The sequence below is a fragment of the Eptatretus burgeri genome, chromosome 14 (genome assembly GCF_056783735.1).
Source record: "Eptatretus burgeri isolate ZD-2024b chromosome 14, Ebu_testis_v1, whole genome shotgun sequence".
Lineage (NCBI taxonomy): Eukaryota > Metazoa > Chordata > Myxini > Myxiniformes > Myxinidae > Eptatretus > Eptatretus burgeri.
The window spans coordinates 9,819,311-9,837,618 of record NC_140974.1 but is presented as its reverse complement, the minus strand read 5'-3'; the positions used below and the strand labels follow the sequence as shown (position 1 = coordinate 9,837,618).

General features: G+C 44.5%; 1 protein-coding gene across 9 annotated transcripts in view; it reads left to right on the top strand.

Moving 5' to 3' along the window:
* Positions 1-18,308, top strand: part of LOC147012629 (death-inducer obliterator 1-like) — a 135,655-nt gene that overhangs the window by 61,691 nt on the left and 55,656 nt on the right. For all 9 annotated transcript variants that reach the window (XM_085853647.1, XM_085853646.1, XM_085853644.1 and 6 more), the window contains 8 exons: positions 1,055-1,256; positions 1,382-1,571; positions 5,630-5,789; positions 6,779-6,895; positions 7,010-7,123; positions 7,333-7,444; positions 7,644-7,875; positions 10,192-10,336. In XM_085853647.1, coding sequence (XP_085709773.1) covers positions 1,055-1,256; positions 1,382-1,571; positions 5,630-5,789; positions 6,779-6,895; positions 7,010-7,123; positions 7,333-7,444; positions 7,644-7,875; positions 10,192-10,336 — 1,272 coding nt within the window. The remainder of the gene's footprint in view (positions 1-1,054; positions 1,257-1,381; positions 1,572-5,629; positions 5,790-6,778; positions 6,896-7,009; positions 7,124-7,332; positions 7,445-7,643; positions 7,876-10,191; positions 10,337-18,308) is intronic.

Here is an 18,308-nt window from a genome sequence, read left to right as displayed (position 1 = left end):
TCGGTGTCTCGGTTGTTGAAAAGGTGTTTCGGGTCGGTGTTCCGGTTGTTGAAAAGGTGTTTCGGGTCCGTGTCCCGGTTGTTGAAAAGGTGTTTCGGGTCGGTCTCCCGGTTGTTGAAAAGGTGTTTCGGGTCGGTGTCCCGGTTGTTGAAAAGGTGTTTCGGGTTGGTGTCCCGGTTGTTGAAAAGGTGTTTCGGGTCGGTGTCCCGGTTGTTGAAAAGGTGTTTCGGGTCGGTGTCCCGGTTGTTGAAAAGGTGTTTTGGGTCGGTGTCCCGGTTGTTGAAAAGGTTTTTTTGGTCGGTGTCCCGGTTGTTGAAAAGGTGTTTTGGGTCGGTGTCCCGGTTGTTGAAAAGGTGTTTGGGGTTGGTGTCCTGGTTGTTGAATATGGCCAAAAACTATATAGAGCATGATATCTCAAAAAGTTGTGGGCGGATTCGGATGAAACTTGGTGGACATGTTGGGTGTGTGACAAGGAAGAATTGATTTGATTTTGCTGAAGATCCAAATCCGGATCCAGATCTGATAACTTTTAAAGTGATTCTTCACCATTGAGAGATAGGGCTAAACTAATATCTATCATGATATCTCAAAAAGTTGTGGACGGATTCAGATGAAACTTGGTGGCCAGGTTGAGTGTGTGGCAAGGACAAATCGATTTGATTTTGGTGAAGATCCGAATCCGGATCTAGATATGAGAATTATTTAATTTTCAAAGTGATTCTTCACTCTTGAGAGATAGGGCCAAAAACGATATACAGTATATAGCATGATATTTCAAAAATGTATCAGGCCCTATATGTTCTCGTGGATCAAGTATTGCGTGGCGGAGGTATTCGCTCTGTCGAGAGCCCTTCTAGTTTGCTTATTTATTTACTTACTTATTTAAATGTAAAATCTGCACATCCCATTTAGAAAATGCGGTGTCCTCGATGAGGATTTATCTCCCACCTTGAGTGGCCTTTGGCATTGTGGTGGGCAAAATCTCATTAAAAAAGGAAGTTGTTTTCAGGAAGTTTATTGCACATAAATGACTAACATTTCTATTAACTTGCAGGTGCCGGTGACACGTCTGACACCAGGCATAACCAGCCAGGTTGGGACACACCGGCCCTTATCGGTTTTAGACCAAAAGACACGTCTGGTTCTTGTTGGCCCCAACATGCTCACCCTCACCAGCTCGGGCAGTCTCCTGCATGCTCACCAGGCTGGCGTACCTCCACGGTTCACCATCACACCCAATGCCTTTTACACTATTGGTGAGAATGAAGTCTTGGAGAGGAGCAGAATCTGTTTGGAAACATGCATTCGTTAAGCGCCATGATTATAAGCTACTTTTGAACTTCATTTCATTGTTTTCAATTGCACATGTATATTTTCCTAGTCCAAAAGCCAAAGGTGGACGCTGTGTCAAAGGAGAAGGAGAAGGAGGTAGCAGCAGTGAGGGAACCTCCTTTGCGTGACAAGAAGCCAGAGGTGAAGCGAAAGATGGAGACTCTTAACCGCACACTGCCCAAAGATGGGCAGATCCGTCTCAACGTTCGCCGTTCCTTGGGAGATATCCTCGTGAAAAGGTATCGTCATGAACAACAACAGCAAGCTGGATAGTAAAATCGTTTATGGACACCATTATAATAATATACACAAACAAAGCACCTGTTTTATTTATTTATTTATTTAATTGTCTGCGATGCTGAAGTGATGGACCCATAGATTCAGATTCAGTGCAGGAAATTCCATTGATATTTCAGGCCTCGGTTTCTATGACATCAAGCTGAGCAAATGTGAGGCATGGGAGCCAGCTCAGAGGAGAAAGCAGTACTGCATCAAGCTGAGGATGAATGTCTTTTAGGTGAGTAGGAGTTCAAGTGTATCAAGAAAGGATGCCCAGTCAGGGACTGGCTTTGGAGGCCAACTTTGAAATGTGGTTTGCCCAAGAAAGATTGTGGCTGAGAGTAAGACCCAGGAGTTTGAGTGACTGAACTTCCTCAAAAGGATTGTTAAGAAGGTCAATGGAAAAGGGGAGGGTGGTGGGTGTTGTGGAAGTTTCCATGAGGTCCTTTCGGAGTGACATTGTGAGATTTCTCGGGATCGAAAGACAAATACGAAGTGTTTCACCATGTTGTGATTTAAAAAAAAAATTTTTCAAGGTCTGATGAGAGGGAAGAGGCTGCAGCCAGCCTGCCTTTCTGAAGGTTGAGGGATGTCATGGCAGAGGGTGGAGCCATCAGAAAATAGATAAAGTGGATTTTCCAGAGATCAGAGAGATTATTGATGAAGATTAGGAATAGGACTGGGCCTATTCCTGCCTCGGGGCACTACAGCCTTGACAGGGAGAGGAGATGAAAGGATTCCATTGAGAGCCACACGTTGGCTACGAGAGTGGAGGAAGTCAGTAAGCCATGTGTGGAGTTGGCCTTCGATGCCATTGGTAGTGAGCTTGGAGAGTAAAGCAGGATACCAGACTGTATCGAAAGTATGAGTTATTTCGAGAGAGACGGCCCTGATCTCACGTCTGATATTGAGGTCCTCCATCCATTGTTGGGTGAGTAGAAGCGGCATGTCCATGGTAGAGTGACTTGGTCTGAATCCAAATTGGTGATCTGAGATGAGGTTGTTGGAAAAATAGGATTTCATCTCAACTGTGAAGACAGATTCCATGAGCTTGCTGATGATTGGAAGTAAGCTGATAGGTCCGTAGTTGAGGGGATCAGTTTTTGCACCTTTTTACCCGTCAGCCTGAATTGGCTAAGGGGTATTGTCCTCATAGGCGTTGTCCGGTGGGCGTCGTGGCTGGCTTCCGGGCGTCTGTCAACTTTTGGTTTCCGTCAATTTTCAGAACGCCTTGTCTGATTAAATCCATTTTTGCAGTGTGTGTTGGGGCTGGGTAGAGGAAGGTTCCTTTCGATAATCAGTGCGATGCAATATCCAATATGGCGGCTTGGGCAGCCATCTTGAATTTGGTTTCCGGACAATAACTTGAGAACGGCTTCACACATTGATTTTATTCTGGCGAGGTATAATGGGGTTGAGTAGAGGAAGGTTCCTTTCCAAAATGGCCATGCTGTGATTTTCACTGTGGCCGCCACGGCAGCCATCTTGAAATTGGTTTCTGTCAATTTCGAGGAGAACGCCTTGTTCGATTAAATCCATTTTTGCTGGGTGTGTTGGGTTGAGTAGAGGAAGGTTCCTTTCGAAAATGGGCGTGCTGCGATTTTCAATGTGGCCACCATCTTGAAATTGGTTTGCGTCAAGGGGCTGAGGGGTTACGCCCGCTTTGCGGAGCTATTTTTATGTAATGTAGTGATGTTTGATTTCCAAGCAGATGGAAGATGACCGAGGGCAAATGATTGGGTGAAAAGGCCAGAGAGAGAGGATGTGCAAGACCAGCAGAGCAGGTTTTTAGGACACGCGAACCGATGCCGTCCGATCCAGTAGCAAAGTCAGAGTCGAGGGTTGACAGAACCTTCTCCACCTTCTCAGGAGCAAAAAGACACAGTCCAGGAGCAGTTAGCTATGACTGGGAAGGCTGGGGACAAAGAGTGAGGGGTTGTGGACACAAGATTTGGAAGCAAACACAGAAATGAGGCATTCAGCCTTCTCACGAGCAGAGTCGTCTGTGATGCCATTTAAAGAGAGGGAATGGATGGATGGGGAGCATACACAAGAGACAGATTTAACAAGGTGCTACCAAGGTTTATATAATCCATGAGTTTGTTTACTTATCTTCACTAGGATGGGAGGGGGATCGGGTTGAGGATGAGTGGGACGGGGGGGGGGGGGAGGGAGGAGGAGTGGGGAGTAGAATAGTGGGGCTGACACAAGACAAGGACATCAATCACCAAGGTGTTTTTTGTTGTTGTTGTGAGAGGGAGACAAGGGGGTTAACGTGGGAGAAAGGGGAAAAAAAACCACCAAAAACACCTTTACTTTTTGACGAGTCCTCACAGATACCACAATCACTGATCCGCACCTCAGCTACCTACCAATATCTGTTTACCTATCTATCCCCAAGGCCTCTCGGTCGCTTTTTAACTCAAATTGAAATATATCGATTGTTTCTGCCGCCACTACCGTTCCAAGGAGACCATTACTTGCATTAACCACTCTTTGAGTGAAAGACCCCTGCCTTACTACTATTGTCAGGCTCTAATCCTGTCAATGCCCATTCTGTTGAAAAAAAAAATCTTCTGTACTTATTTTGTCCATACAGGACCCATCATCATCTGAAACCTCATTTATGAGATCCCCTTGTAATCACCTCCCTTCTAAATGTATAAATAACTGTCTCCTTCAGCCGCTTCTCAAAGCTTCGTATAGCTCGACGCACAATTGATCTCGCAGCCCTTTTCTGAACCCTCCCTGTGGAGGTCAACAGCTACTGTATGTCTTTCCCCAGATGTGGTGATCAACACTGGACACACTATTCTCAATGAGGTGTTATTAAATTAATGTACAGTGTTAAAATCACCTCTTGATTTATCATTTATCCCTCTATGAATATAACCTAAATCCCTGCTTGCTTTACCGACTTGTCTGGCACTGTGTACTGTGTTGTCTGCTTCCCTTCCCACCCCATCCACTCCTCCCCCCCATATCTCTTACCTCCACAGATTGTTCTCCTGTGTTGCATGCAACAATATTGCCCCTTCCTTTATATAATCCCTACTTTGCTTGTTCTTACTCATCCCCAGCACCTTCCATTTCTTTATTTTAAACCGCATCTTGTCAATATTTTGCCCAACACATGAAAGGACTGTTTCTGGACGTCCTTGAATCTCATCACCTCCTGTTGCACTGTCTACCTTCCCTCCAAGGTTGGTGTCATCTGCAAATGTGGAAAGCCTATTCATGACCCCACAATCCAAATTGTTGATGTAAATTATGAATAGTAATAGTCTGAGTACTGATCCCTGAGGTACCACACTACTTACATCCCCCCAGCAAGACATCCTCCCTCTCAGACACTCTTTGCTTCCCATCACTGATCCAGTTTCCAATCCGGTTAGCTACCTGACCGACCACTCCACAAGCCCTCACCCTGGCAAACAACCTCCGATGTGGTGCTTTATCAAAGGCCTTCTGAAAGTCTCGATTATACTCTGTCCACTGCCATTCCCTCAAGCACCCAATCAGAAACTGCTTTGTTTTATAAACAGTATAAAGAACTTCTGTTTATTGTTTATAGAACTCCAATAAGTTTGTTAAACACGACCTTCCTTTAGTAAATGAATACGTTGCCTTTTTTGACCTCTGCTACCCTGCTCTTCCTTGAGCCCAGATTTTGTACACAACATTTTTTTTTCCCCCCATTGTTCACTGATGTTGTTATTCATGAAAAAGCACATGACCCTTTCCTTGTATTCGAATGTTATATGTACAAGCTCCGACAAGAGGCTCGGATGCTGTAGCTTTGGAAAAAAAAGAAGAGAAAAACAACTCAATTGGTGTAAACTTTGCGAATTATACATTTCACTGTTCTCTTGTGCAGTCATGGAGCACATGGGTCATCCATCCTCCGAACAATCAATCTAAACTCCCATTGGTAAATGTGCATTGAAATTAACGTTTTTTTAAATATATATATATATATTTTTTTTAAATGCCTCGTTTACTTCATGGCTTCGCCCAGGTTGAAGGATTCTGAAAGCCTGACTGTTAAGGAAGACCAAGTGTACAAGCTTTCTGAGTACATCGAGAGAGAACTTTACTCCTTGTTCCACGACACAGACAATAAGTACAAGAAGAGATATCGAAGCCTCATGTTCAACCTGAAGGACACTAAAAACCAGGTATCTGAAGTCCAACCTCCTCACCTTCCCCTCCACCCCCCCCACAACACACACACACACACACACACACACACACACACACACACACACACACACACACACACACACACACACACACACACACACACACACACACACACACACACACACACACACACACACACACACACCTCAGTTCCCTCTCCATTTTCTGGTGACACTTATGAATGCAGTGGTATCTAGGTTGCTTTTGTCACCTTGCTTGATGCCGATATTCTTGCTGCTGTTGGAGGTGGCAGCCAGAAAGTGTAGGTTGGGGATGGGTGTTAACCTCCAATCGATATCTTTACTGGTTAGTGATGTTCTCTCACCTGTCTTTATGAGGCGGTTGTCATGGCCACTTTCCCTTCATTGACCAATGTAGAGGATCATTTTGGCTTCAGGTGGGTTTCCTCTCGCTTTCCAATTCTACCCACCCTCCCTTTTCATTCCTGCTTCATCACAATTCTCCTAGTGGGGAGGAGTTATGGCTAATACTATGGAACTATGACTTCACCATCTTTTATATCTCCACCAAACTCTCCCATCTCCACACCAGGACCTGCAGGTATTTATTTGTTTTGTTTTGTTTTTCACCATGTAAGTCCAGGTGTGGAGTTTGGGTGAGACATACTGGGGTTCACTGCTGTACTTTCTCTTGATCTGTTCTTCCCTTCTGTCCTTTCTCCTTCTGTTTGTAAAACCAAATATTTGTTTTGTTTGTATTCCCTGCATCGCTTTGCTTTTACTCTTCATTGCCACGGATGTAGGGGGGGGGGGGATCTCTTGAACCCTTCCTTACATGCGCCAATTTTTGCCTTTTATGCAAGCTCTTACGTATTGTTTGACTTTCCATATATTACAAAGGTACCACAATGCTGTGGTTCGTTTACACCCTCCTTCTGAGTCATCTGTGGTGCTTTTGGGCCTTGTGGAGCTATGAGTTTAGTTTTGTGCGTTTTCCTGCCCAGGGCCTCTTTTACCGTGTGATCAGGGGTGAGATTTCTCCATCAAAGCTCGTTCGAATGAGTCCCGAAGATCTTGCTTCGAAGGAGCTGGCTGAATGGCGTGAGCGTGAAAATAAACACGTGTGTACCCACCTTATTTCCTTCTCTCATCTAAATGGAGGTTGTTCATGTGTTAAAGGATAATTCTGCTGTTATTTGAATCTCAGATCGTCAGTTGTGATTTCCTTGATACAGACCTTGGAAATGATAGAGAAAGAACAACGAGAAATCGAAAGGCGCCCGATTACGAAGATCACTCACAAGGGCGAGATCGAGATCGAAGAGACCGCGTTACTAACAGACAGAGAGGTGACCTTTGGTTCAAGGGTTCAAATCTGCTCAAACGTACTTAAACGCAATTTGTGAAAGTTGTATTGATAGGATGAGGAGCAGTTTATACTTGTGTTAGGCCCTAAATGGGTTCCATGAAATCAGAATTAAAACAAAGGATTTTTTCGTTGTTATCCTTGTGTTTTTCATGACCTTTGTGGAACATGCATTTACCTGGGGTGGCGCAGGATTCTGAAGCCAGAAATCCGGATGCACCAGATGATGATGGGGTCATCGCCATTGATACGACAGAAAAACACAAACAGCATCTGTTTGATTCAAACTGCAAGATTTGTACAGGTTAGCACGGGTGGTGAACTCCCTCGCTCGAGTCTGTCTGTGTGATTGTTATCGGTCATCGTTGATCGGTTTGGCATTTCAAATAATGACGTTATGTGATTGATTACGTCCACTCCATGTGAGCCAAGTGATCCCTCATTTCGGTCTTACACCTATCTTAAATGTCTTCCTTCACTCTCCCACTCGTCAACTCGAGCAGGAAAAATAGCCCCTCCAACAGACGAACCTGCGACGAAGAAGGTGAGGGTGGCGACTACGGTCACCACAACCAACCGACGGCCCAGTCATGAGCTGGCTCCCTCTGCTGACAACTCCGGCACGGGATCTTCGTGGCCTGGTTTAGTGAGCCCTCCGGGCAGATCCCAGGAGGAAAAGGGTCCCGCAGCTTCACCGCTGACGTCGGACAGCCAAGTCGCAGGGATGGAGCACAGGTTGGTGGTAACATGGAGGAACTTATTATAATAACTCCAGAAATAAAAATGTTTCTTTAGCATAATTGCTCATGTCATTTGCATAATTTAGCATAATTTCACTTCATTTGAACTTTTGCAAAATTGTGTCGCTTTAAATGAACAGACCCCTGGCGGCCTTTTCATTTGGACCTGTGGAATTTTAAATTTTTTGATTATTATTATTATTTTTTTTTTGGAGGGCAATTCCATCAGGCTCCTGGAAGAAGTTGTACATTTCACACTTTTCATTCAAAAGTAAATTCTCAAAGCACTTTTCAAAGAAAGAAGAGCTGAGCAAAGTTTAAAAAATAAAAATGAAGGAGAAGTAAATGTAAGAAGATGCAATTTTATGAGGTCGTACGGATTTTAAAAAAGGCAGAGAAAGTGACAGTTGAGTATCTGAAGAATCCTCAGTTGCCAAAAGTTTTCATCAGAGTATGAGGAACAACCAGGAGATTCCAGTTGTTAGACCCTACCCTGACTTTCTTGCAGGGATGTAAAGTGGAATTGGGTGAAAAATATAGGCAGGCACCCAATTTATTTGTAGCTTGAAAAGTGATGTGCATGATTTAAACACATGCACATTGCTGTGGGTTGGAAGATGGCCTACTTGTATGCACACTCATTTCTAAGCTGTCCAGCCTGCGTTTGAATCCCGACCCAGCTTTAAACTGTCATCCTGGTGATTTACAGTTCGGGTGATTCAGCAATGTGTGTGCTGTCCCTCGGATGGACATTAAACTGGGCTCCTGTCTGGCAGCGTTAGTTTGCGAACGTTAAAGATCCCACGGTGTCCTTCGCAAAGTGTAGGTGAGCAATCGCTGGCACCCTGAACAAATTACAAATCCCTTTCCTAACCCACAGAGGACGTTGCATCAGCAGCTCAGCCGCGCCCTCAGCCAATGATGCTATCCCACAGCCTTGTGCTACATTCCAAAAATAAGATATCCACCCCCTTTAACCTTTTCCCTGTGTACTTAATAGCTCCTCAAAGTAAGTTTCCCCATGCTTGTTATGATGGGCGCTGTTTAAAAGGTATCGGTGCAAGTTTTTGAGCTTGCTCAAGTTTGTCTCTCTCTCTCTCTGTCTGTCTGTCTGTCTGTCTCTCTCGCTCTCTCTCGCTCTCTCTCTCTCATTTCTTTACATTGGTATCAGATATGTTGATGAACTTCTGAAAGATAAATAAATTATCATGTGCTTTTAAAGGACGTGCTTCCTCACTCTATAGCCCCCTCTAGTATGGCACCAAATGTGTAGAGACCGAAGTTTTGATATCATGATCTGAAGTCGACAGCCGCTTAGGTTTGGTGCAAGCACCAAAGGTGCGAAACGCTGTGCAGCCTTTTCCACACAACGCAGCGTGTTCACGCACTCGATCGCTCACCTTTTCATCGTTGCAAAGTGGGACCATTGCATGGCCATCGTGTTACCGTTTAGCCCTTTCAGCTTTTTATTTTATTTTATTTTATTTTCAATAAAAAGATCCCTTTCAATGTCCCGTTTTTATGCCCCGCCGCGTGGCGGAAGGGGGATATTGTTATCACCCGGGTCGTCCGTCCGGCTGGCTGGCTGGCTGGGCGTCAACATTTATAGCTGTGAGTGCGATAACTCACAAACTGTTCGCCATATCGATTTGAAATTTGGGTCACACATGTACCACCTGAAAAGGAAGAACCCTATTGATTTTGGGCGTGGCCGGATCCAAGATGGCCGACTGGGGCGGCGTCAACATTTATAGCTGTGAGTGCGATTACTCATAAACTGTTCACCATATCGATTTCAAATTTGGGTCACACATGTACCACCTGAAAAGGAAGAACCCTATTGATTTTGGGCGTGGCCGGATCCAAGATGGCCGACTGGGGCGGCGTCAACATTTATAGCTGTGAGTGCGATTACTCATAAACTGTTCACCATATCGATTTCAAATTTGGGTCACACATGTACCACCTGAAAAGGAAGAACCCTATTGATTTTGGGCATTGCCGGATCCAAGATGGCCGACTGGGGTGGCCATCTTGAAAAAAATGTTTTTTGTAATAAATGGAAAACCGCTTATCTGATTTCAATTATTTTTGGTTACTACGTTCCTCACCCCTGGGGAACTTTTTCAAGATGATGACCAAATGGTGTCTTGTTTGCAATTCACCTCCCTCATTATCTGGAATATGTATGACCTTTTTCATTCAATGGCGGGGGATTCCCCATCTCTGATGGTATATTTCTCACCCCTCGCACACGTGTAGCGGATGCTGATGGCACCCTAAGGACTGTTTTGATGTGCCGCACGTACAGGTCTCCGGATCACGGAGGAGTTCCGGACGCGCGGTCGTTTTCTTTCCTCAAAGAGGTCTGGAAAGGTTTTGTGAACATGCCCAACGTTGCCAAGTTTGCATCAAAAGCCTTTCCCATTTCAGGTTTCTGTGATAATCTTTTTGAGGTATGTAATTTTCACAAATGTTCTTTTGTCGTAGTCCAAGCAGATTCTATGCTAAATATCAATGGAAATGCTGTTTGTTTTTGTTTTTTTTTGTAAAATCCTCATATTAAATAGTCAATCTGTATCAAACTTAAAAACAAACTGAACTCGAATTGAAAACAATCTAGCAATTTTCAGTTTAATTGAAGGATTTTAGAATTTTTCACTTTGCACCTGGTTATGGGAAAACGATACACAATTAAGCAGTAAGTGAAATATTTCAGGAATTTGCATTGGAGATATTTTGAGCAGAGAGGAGCGAGTGCAGCCACGGGAGATTGTGTTTATATTTTGGGACTAACGAGGCCAAATGGATGCAGTGTGAGAATTGCATGAATTCTGAGCCCTACTAAAAGGCAGGGTTAAACTCGATTGTATTACACCTGGAAGGGGATTGAGGAGGGTAGGGGGGGGGTGAAGAGGGATTTTTAAACAGTGTAATTGAGGGATTATAAGACTGCAGAGGATGGCGTAGTTGTATGCACATAAGCCTCTAAGCTGTCGAGGCTGGGTTTGAATCTTGACCCAGATATAAATTTCACCCCGTTGTTTCACAGGCAGGGTAATTTAGACCGGCAGCCCAGAGACGTTTGGTTAGACAAACAAGGTACCAATATCTGACTATGGGAGTGTGTCGGGGGTTACCTGAAATTAATGGAAATGGGAGTCTGCCGGGTACCACCCGCTGCGTGTGGACCTGGGGGACCCCCCAAGGGGCCAAAAAATGGGTGCTACATAGATGAGTTAGGTACCACTTAAATCTACCACCATGGTGTGCTCGCTGCCACGCCTATATCAACAACACAAACGGCAGACATTTTTCCCACTGCAAAAGGCCCGCCAGACCCCTCACAAAGGGCCTACAAAATTGGGCTAGCATAGACGAGCGAGGTACCACTCAAAAATAATGCAAAAGTAGAGCGCATACCTTCGCCAACGCTACATTTTGCCCCCCCCCCCAGAAACCATTGATTGTGAGGGTATTTAATCCAATACCACATCTGCCATCTCATATGTGTTATGATGGCTTAAAAACATTAAATTTCCTGCTGTTTGACACTGATTCACGTACATTGTACAATTTCTGTATGAACTCCCTGACCTTTTTGGGTGTCGGTGTCAAGTCAATCTGATGACAACTGGTCACATTATAAGAAATAAGTTCAGTGACACCTCCCCCCCCCCCCAATGCTTTTAACTCACCAATAAAGTTACTGTCAAATATTACACATCACAGGATAGGGAATTGAATTCTAAACATTTTGAATCTACTTGCATGCAAATTGTATAAGAATTGACCACGTTATGATAATAAAGGTCGTTGACCCCCTTGACCTTTGAGCCAAACCGCTAACAAAGGTAATGGCGTCTTTGTGTCATATCGTATATCACAAGATTGAGCATTGAATTCACAACATTTTGGCATTAGTTGCATGAAAATTGGATAAAAATCGACCGCACTATGGCAAAATGACGATTTTGACCTTTTCATGACCTCGACCTTGACCTTTGTACTCTTTATTTTGTAATTGGTATTAGAGTGTGGGGAACAGAACAGTCAACATTTTGGTGTTGGTTTCATGCAAATCGGATAAGAATTGACCGTGTTATGACAAACCGCACATTTTGCAATGTCGTGACCCCCCCTGACCTTTGACTCCCAACCGCTAATAAGGGTTATTACGTCATTGTGTCATGTCACATATCACAAGAAGGGGCATTGAATTCTGAACATTTTGGCATTCGTTGCATGCAAATTGGATACAAATTGACCGCGTTATGGTAAAAAGACGATTTTGACTTTTTCATGACCTTGACCTTGACCTTTGACCCGATCGCTCCAAAAATCTAATCAAATGGTCCTCAGATAATAACCAATCATCACACCAAATTTGCTGCGATTCAGTTCAATACTTTTGGAGTTATGCGAATAACAAACAAACAAACAAACAAACACACATATTCACAAATGAAGAAATAAATAAATAAATAAAGAAATAAATAAATAAATACACAGCAATCAAAACAACCTTCGCAACAAAGTTTGCGAAGGTAATGAACAAGTTGAGTTTGTAGAGTACAAAATGGGTTACGCCAGACAAATAGTACGCTGCACTACCGGTACCAGACACCCCAAAATGGACCCCCTCGACACTGCGGTCCAACTAGGCAAGCCTCGATATTGTTGGTACCAGCTGTAACCAAGTTTAAATGATCTATCACACCTTGGGAAATATAAAATGACCTATGACAGAACAATTATCCGCTGCCTTGGGCTGACCAGATTCTCCCCCCCCTCCCCCCCCCCAATGGGTCCTTGGGCCCATCTAGGCTAGCCTAGATATTAAAGGTACCAGCTAAAACCAGTTTTAAGTGATCAATCACAGCCTAGGGAATACAAAATGACTCATGCCAGAACAATTATCCATTGCCTTGGTCTTACCAGACTCCTGAAATAGTCCCTTAATTGTGTCCAACTTGGGGGGGGGGGGTCTGGTAGACATAAGGCAGCGGATAATTGTTTTGTCATTGGTCATTTTGTATACCCCAAAGTGTGATTGACCATTTAAAGCAAACATTTAGCCCGAAGGCAAACATGTGGTCCAAAATTGACATTTTGATTCCTAGCTCATTGTATATGGCCCAATGTATTTTAAAAGTTTATTATTAATGTACTTGTAAGGAATGATTCATTAAAGAATAACAGACTCAAATGTTAACCCTACCCCAAAGGAAAATTACTTTCATTATGTTACATCGTTATTTAAACCTTTAAATCCCAAAGATATTAACACCAAATTGTGTAACAGTAGTTGGAAGATGCCCAATAAGATGTCCTCTAAACTTATTTGTGTGGGATTTAAGCATTTTGAAATTACGGTAATCATTTCAGTTTTCTAACATTATCTGTTGGGGTTGTTGCGCATGCGCGCAACACGGCTGCCTCGGTGTGTGTGAATAAAAACAAGTCAGTTGGTCTTGAACCTTTGTGTGGCTCATTACATGGTGGCAGCGGTGTATTCACATTCGACCGATGATGGATTGTTTTAAACCACCCCGCCACTGACTATGGATGCTTCTAACCTCGGTGATGCTTGGCGCCGATGGAGACAGCTGTTCGAGCTATTTTTGGAAGAATCAGGACAGAGTTCAGAGTCCATACCGGAGAGCAAGAAAGTCGCCATATTGTTGCGTTGTGCCGGTGAGGCTGCAGTGGAAGTGTACAACACATTCACGTTCAGCGATCCCACGGACAGTAAGAATCTCGACTCGGTATGTGAGAAGTTTGAGGAATATTGTAATCCGAGAATAAATGTAGTCTATGAAAGGCACCGTTTTTGGGAAACCCGACAGCAATAGGGTCAACCCTTTGACCAGTATGTCACCGAGTTGAGGATGAAGGCCAGATCATGCAGTTTTGCGGAAACGGAGAACATGGTTTGAGACCATATCGTTTTCGCCATGTCGGACTTGCGTCCTATGCTCCCCACAATGAACACCGCTCCTCTTTGACCCCGGAAGGGCCACCGACCACTGGTATGTGTTCACGATGTGGATACCAGAAGAAAAGAGTGCACGAATGCCCAGCTAAAGAAAGGAACTGCAACAATTGTGGCCGGATGGGCCACTTCATAAGAATGTGCTGTGCTGAACCTCGTAGACGAGTGCACACCATTGACACACACAGGGATAGTGAGTATGATGTAAATCTTGATCAGTTGTTTATTGATGGCGTTGATACTGTCGCTGGCAAGAATTGCTTCGCAAACATATCAATTGAAGGGCTGAAGGTGAAGGTCAAGTTGGACACTGGTGCGCAGACATCTGTCATGCCTCTTGCTCTTTATCAGAAACTGCCAACGAGACCCCACATCCATAGTTCGTCCGTCACACTCAAAGCCTATGGGGGGCACCAGGTTTCCCACAAAGGTAAAGCTAACCTTTGCTGCTAAACAGAAAACTGCGAGGGCACGTTTGAGTTCTATATCATTGAGCACCACCTATTCTCGGATTGTCGGCTTGCATTGCCCTCGACTTGATTAAAATTAGTGATAACAAGGTGAATATTTGCTCCATGCACCTGCAGCCATAACCACTTACATTGCCCGGTATAAACCAGGCATATGCAGATGTCTTTCAAGGGCTTGGAAAGTTTGACCGTCCCTACCATATTGAAGTAGATGGATTTCGTCCAGTGATCGAACCTCCACGTCGAACTCCACATAGCTTGCATGATCGTCTCAAGCAGAAGCTCGAGGAAATGGAATCAAGAGGTGTCATTATGCAGGTGAATGGACCCACGGACTGGGTCCATAACCTCGTGATCGTCGAAAAGGATAACTCGTTGCGGTTATGTTTAGATCCAAGGAATTTAAATAAAGTGCTAAAACGAGAGCACCATCAGATCCCCACTCCCGAGGATGTAATCAGCCGGTTAGGAGGTAAACGTGTGTTTTATATCTTTGATCAAAAGGACTCTTTCTGGCAGGTTCTATTAGACAAGGGGAGTGCATTGATGTGCACTTTTAACACTCCTTTTGGAAGATATTGTTTTAATAGAATGCCTTTCGGACTTAGTTCCGCAAGCGAAGTACTGCAGAGTCGCAATCAAAGTGCCTTTGGTGACCTTGAAGGGGTGCATTTCATTGCTGATGACATGATTGTGGCTGCAGCTGACGAAGCGCAACACGACGAGATTGTGGGCAAACTGCTCAAGTGTGCTCGGTCCTGCAACGTAAAATTTAATCAGAAGAAGATTCAGTGGAAGGTGTCAGAGGTCAGTTATATGGGGCACGTAGTCACTGCCGAAGGCCTCAGACCAGGTGTGGCCAAAGTCGGCCACGCAGTCACAAATCTGCCAATACCCACGTCCAAAGCGGACCTACAGCGTGCCTGGGGAGTCTTTAACTACCTCGCACGCTTCGTTCCGAACATGTCGACGATCACGGCTCCGCTACGTGATTTATTGAAGAAGGACGTGCAATGGCAGTGGCACCCTGAACACGCGGCAGCATTCAACACCCTCAAGCAGGCAATTTCTCAGGCACCAGTCCTGAAGTTTTTTGAGCCTTCCAAACCATCGGTCATCCAAGCTGATGCATCGTCTTCTGGCCTAGGAGCATGTTTGCTCCAACAAGGACACCCAGTTGCTTATGCCTCTCGGTCACTATCAGTTGCAGAGCAAAATTACGCTCAGATAGAAAAGGAACTGCTTGGTGAGGTTTTGCAGTAGAAAGGTTCCACTACTATGTATATGGGTACAATACAGAGGTACAGACAGACCACAAGCCGTTGGTGACCATCGTTGGAAAACCGCTTCACAGAGTGTCACCCAGATTACAAATGATGTTGCTTCGTCTTCTTCGTTATGACTTGGAACTCAAGTATGTGCCTGGCAAGCTCCTGTATATTCCTGACACTCTCGAGAGCTCCTTCTGGCACTGTACCAACTGCCAGTGTGTTATTTGAAAACATGCAGATGAGGGTACATCAGTTAATATCCCATTTGCCAGTAAGCCAACACAGACTGGAGACCCTACGCTCTGCAACCTCGGATGATAATGCTCTTCAGATTTTAGCCAGAGTTATCGTGAATGGATGGCCGTCCCACAAATCCAACTTGCCACCCATCATCAAGCCGTATTGGGACACCAGACATGAACTACATCTTGCCCATGGTCTGCTCTTTGCTGGGGAACGCATAATAATCCCGAAAGCACAGCGTCGCAGTATACTCAGTACGATCCATGAAGGCCATTTTGGACAGGAAAAAAGCAAAGCCAGAGCCCGTCCAGTCGTGTTCTGGCCTGGAATGAGCAGTGACATCAAGCAACTTGTAGCCCAATGTCCAGTGTGTGCAAAGTTTCGACCAGCCAATTGCAAAGAACCGTTCATGCCACAGGAAGTTCCACAAGGACCATGGCAGAAAGTCGGGGCTGACCTCTTTCAATTTGCAGGGAAACATTTCCTTGTAGTAGTAGACTATTTCTCAAAATACCCAGAGGTTATTCGGGTCCCTGGTCTTGCTGCCAAGCACATCGTTGATGCACTCAAGCCAACGTTCGTGAGACACGGCATTCCTCAGTAACTGATGGCTGACAACATGCCATTCGCAAGTGCAGAATGAAATAGATTCGCCCAGGGATGGGGATTTCACATCATAACATCGAGCCCTACGTACGCTCAATCAAATGGACAGGCTGAACGTACAATACGGACTGTCAAACAAGGCCTCAGGAAAGCTCTATAATCCGGAGAGGACTTGGACTTGACCCTGTTGACATACCGAAACAGTCCCATAGCAGGATTACCCTACTTCCCAGCGCAGCTATTGATGAATCGAAGGCTCAGAGACAGGCTACCTATGACAGAGCGAATTTTGCAACCGCACATTCCGGCAGAAGCACGTCAGCTATTGGTACGGCGTCAACAGGTTGCGAAGAAATTTTACGACCGGAACTCCAAAGAGCTCCCACCACTTACTCCTGGTGAAAGCATCCGTATCAGGCAAGAAAAGGTCTGGGAGCCAGCAGTTGTCACTGCAACACACTGTGCGCCCCGTTCGTATCATGTGATGACGCAAGATGGCCAGGTTTACCGCCGCAACCGCAAGCACCTACGGAAGACCTTGGAGTTTCCTCCACCTATCACCCCTCTTCCAGTTGAGGACCAGTTGGCGAATCGGTCCACAACAATGCCTCATTCACAAGATCCAGCTGAGCAAGCATCCTCAACCTTGCAGCCTGAGGCAGTCTCTACACAAGTAGTGGCACCACCTATTCGCTCTTCTTCTCGTATCAAGAGACTACCCACGCATCTCAATGATTACGTGGTATTAAGTTTGAATCTCCTCTCTGAGTTTGAGCTGCCTAATTATTTACTACTGTACTTTGGTGTATTTGTTGCAATGTTTTTGTGTGGTTTTGTTGCTTGATTAATTGGGGTGGTACTAGTTATAAATTTTGGCCACTTATGTGTGTTTTTGAACATTGAGGGGGAAGATGTAGCAATAAGGGTTGTTGGGGTTGTTGTGCATGCACGCAACACGGCTGCCTCAGTGTGTGAGAATTAATACAAATCAGTTGGTCTCGAACCTTTGTCTGGCTCATTACATTACCTAAAGATCAAAATCTCGAGGTCACCATGATAACTGTACTTGAATTTAGAGGACACCTGTAAAAAATGAAAAGTTTCTTATGGCAAAAATAGAAAATGATTTGAGCTTTTGAAAGAAAATGTAAATGATTACTGTGCCAACAGTTGTGCAAGTTGCTTTGGTAATTTTTTTTTCAAGCAAACCCCCCCCCCCCACCTCATTTACGAATAAAAATGGAAGTGATATGATGACCTCACACTAGATATGCAGCTGTTGGTATTTTCTATTTTGGTCTTTCAACGGGAGCATGTATTGCTAAAACCACACAGTCATTAGAGTAAAGCTCACTGGCATTTTAAGATACATCCAAGAAACTGTTAAACCAGGCACCTGGGTTTACACTAAATCTTGATCTATAAAATTAACAAAAAATGCTTAAAGGTTAAGATGATCTTCTTAACCAGAAATAGCAAGATTTGGTTCAACACAGTGTACTTTTGCAAGTCTGAGTTCAGGGTACTGCCCATGAATTTAGAAATGTACCCCCACAGACAAACAGCAGGGCATGTTTTAAAGTCTGTTCCCACTATCACGATGTGCGGCACGATTGAAATTGTGGTCTTAATCGTGGACTAATCGTGGTGATCCTATCAGATCTTATCAGATCTTGAGGTCAGTCGTGGCAATCGCGTTAATCGTAGAAAATTTTTGAACGGTTCACATTTTTTCTACGATCAACACGATAAATTGTCAATCGGGATCATCGTATCAGATCGTATTGCATCGTAACAAAGCGCGACAGATCGCATCTAATCGTGCTTCCAAATCGTTTTGATC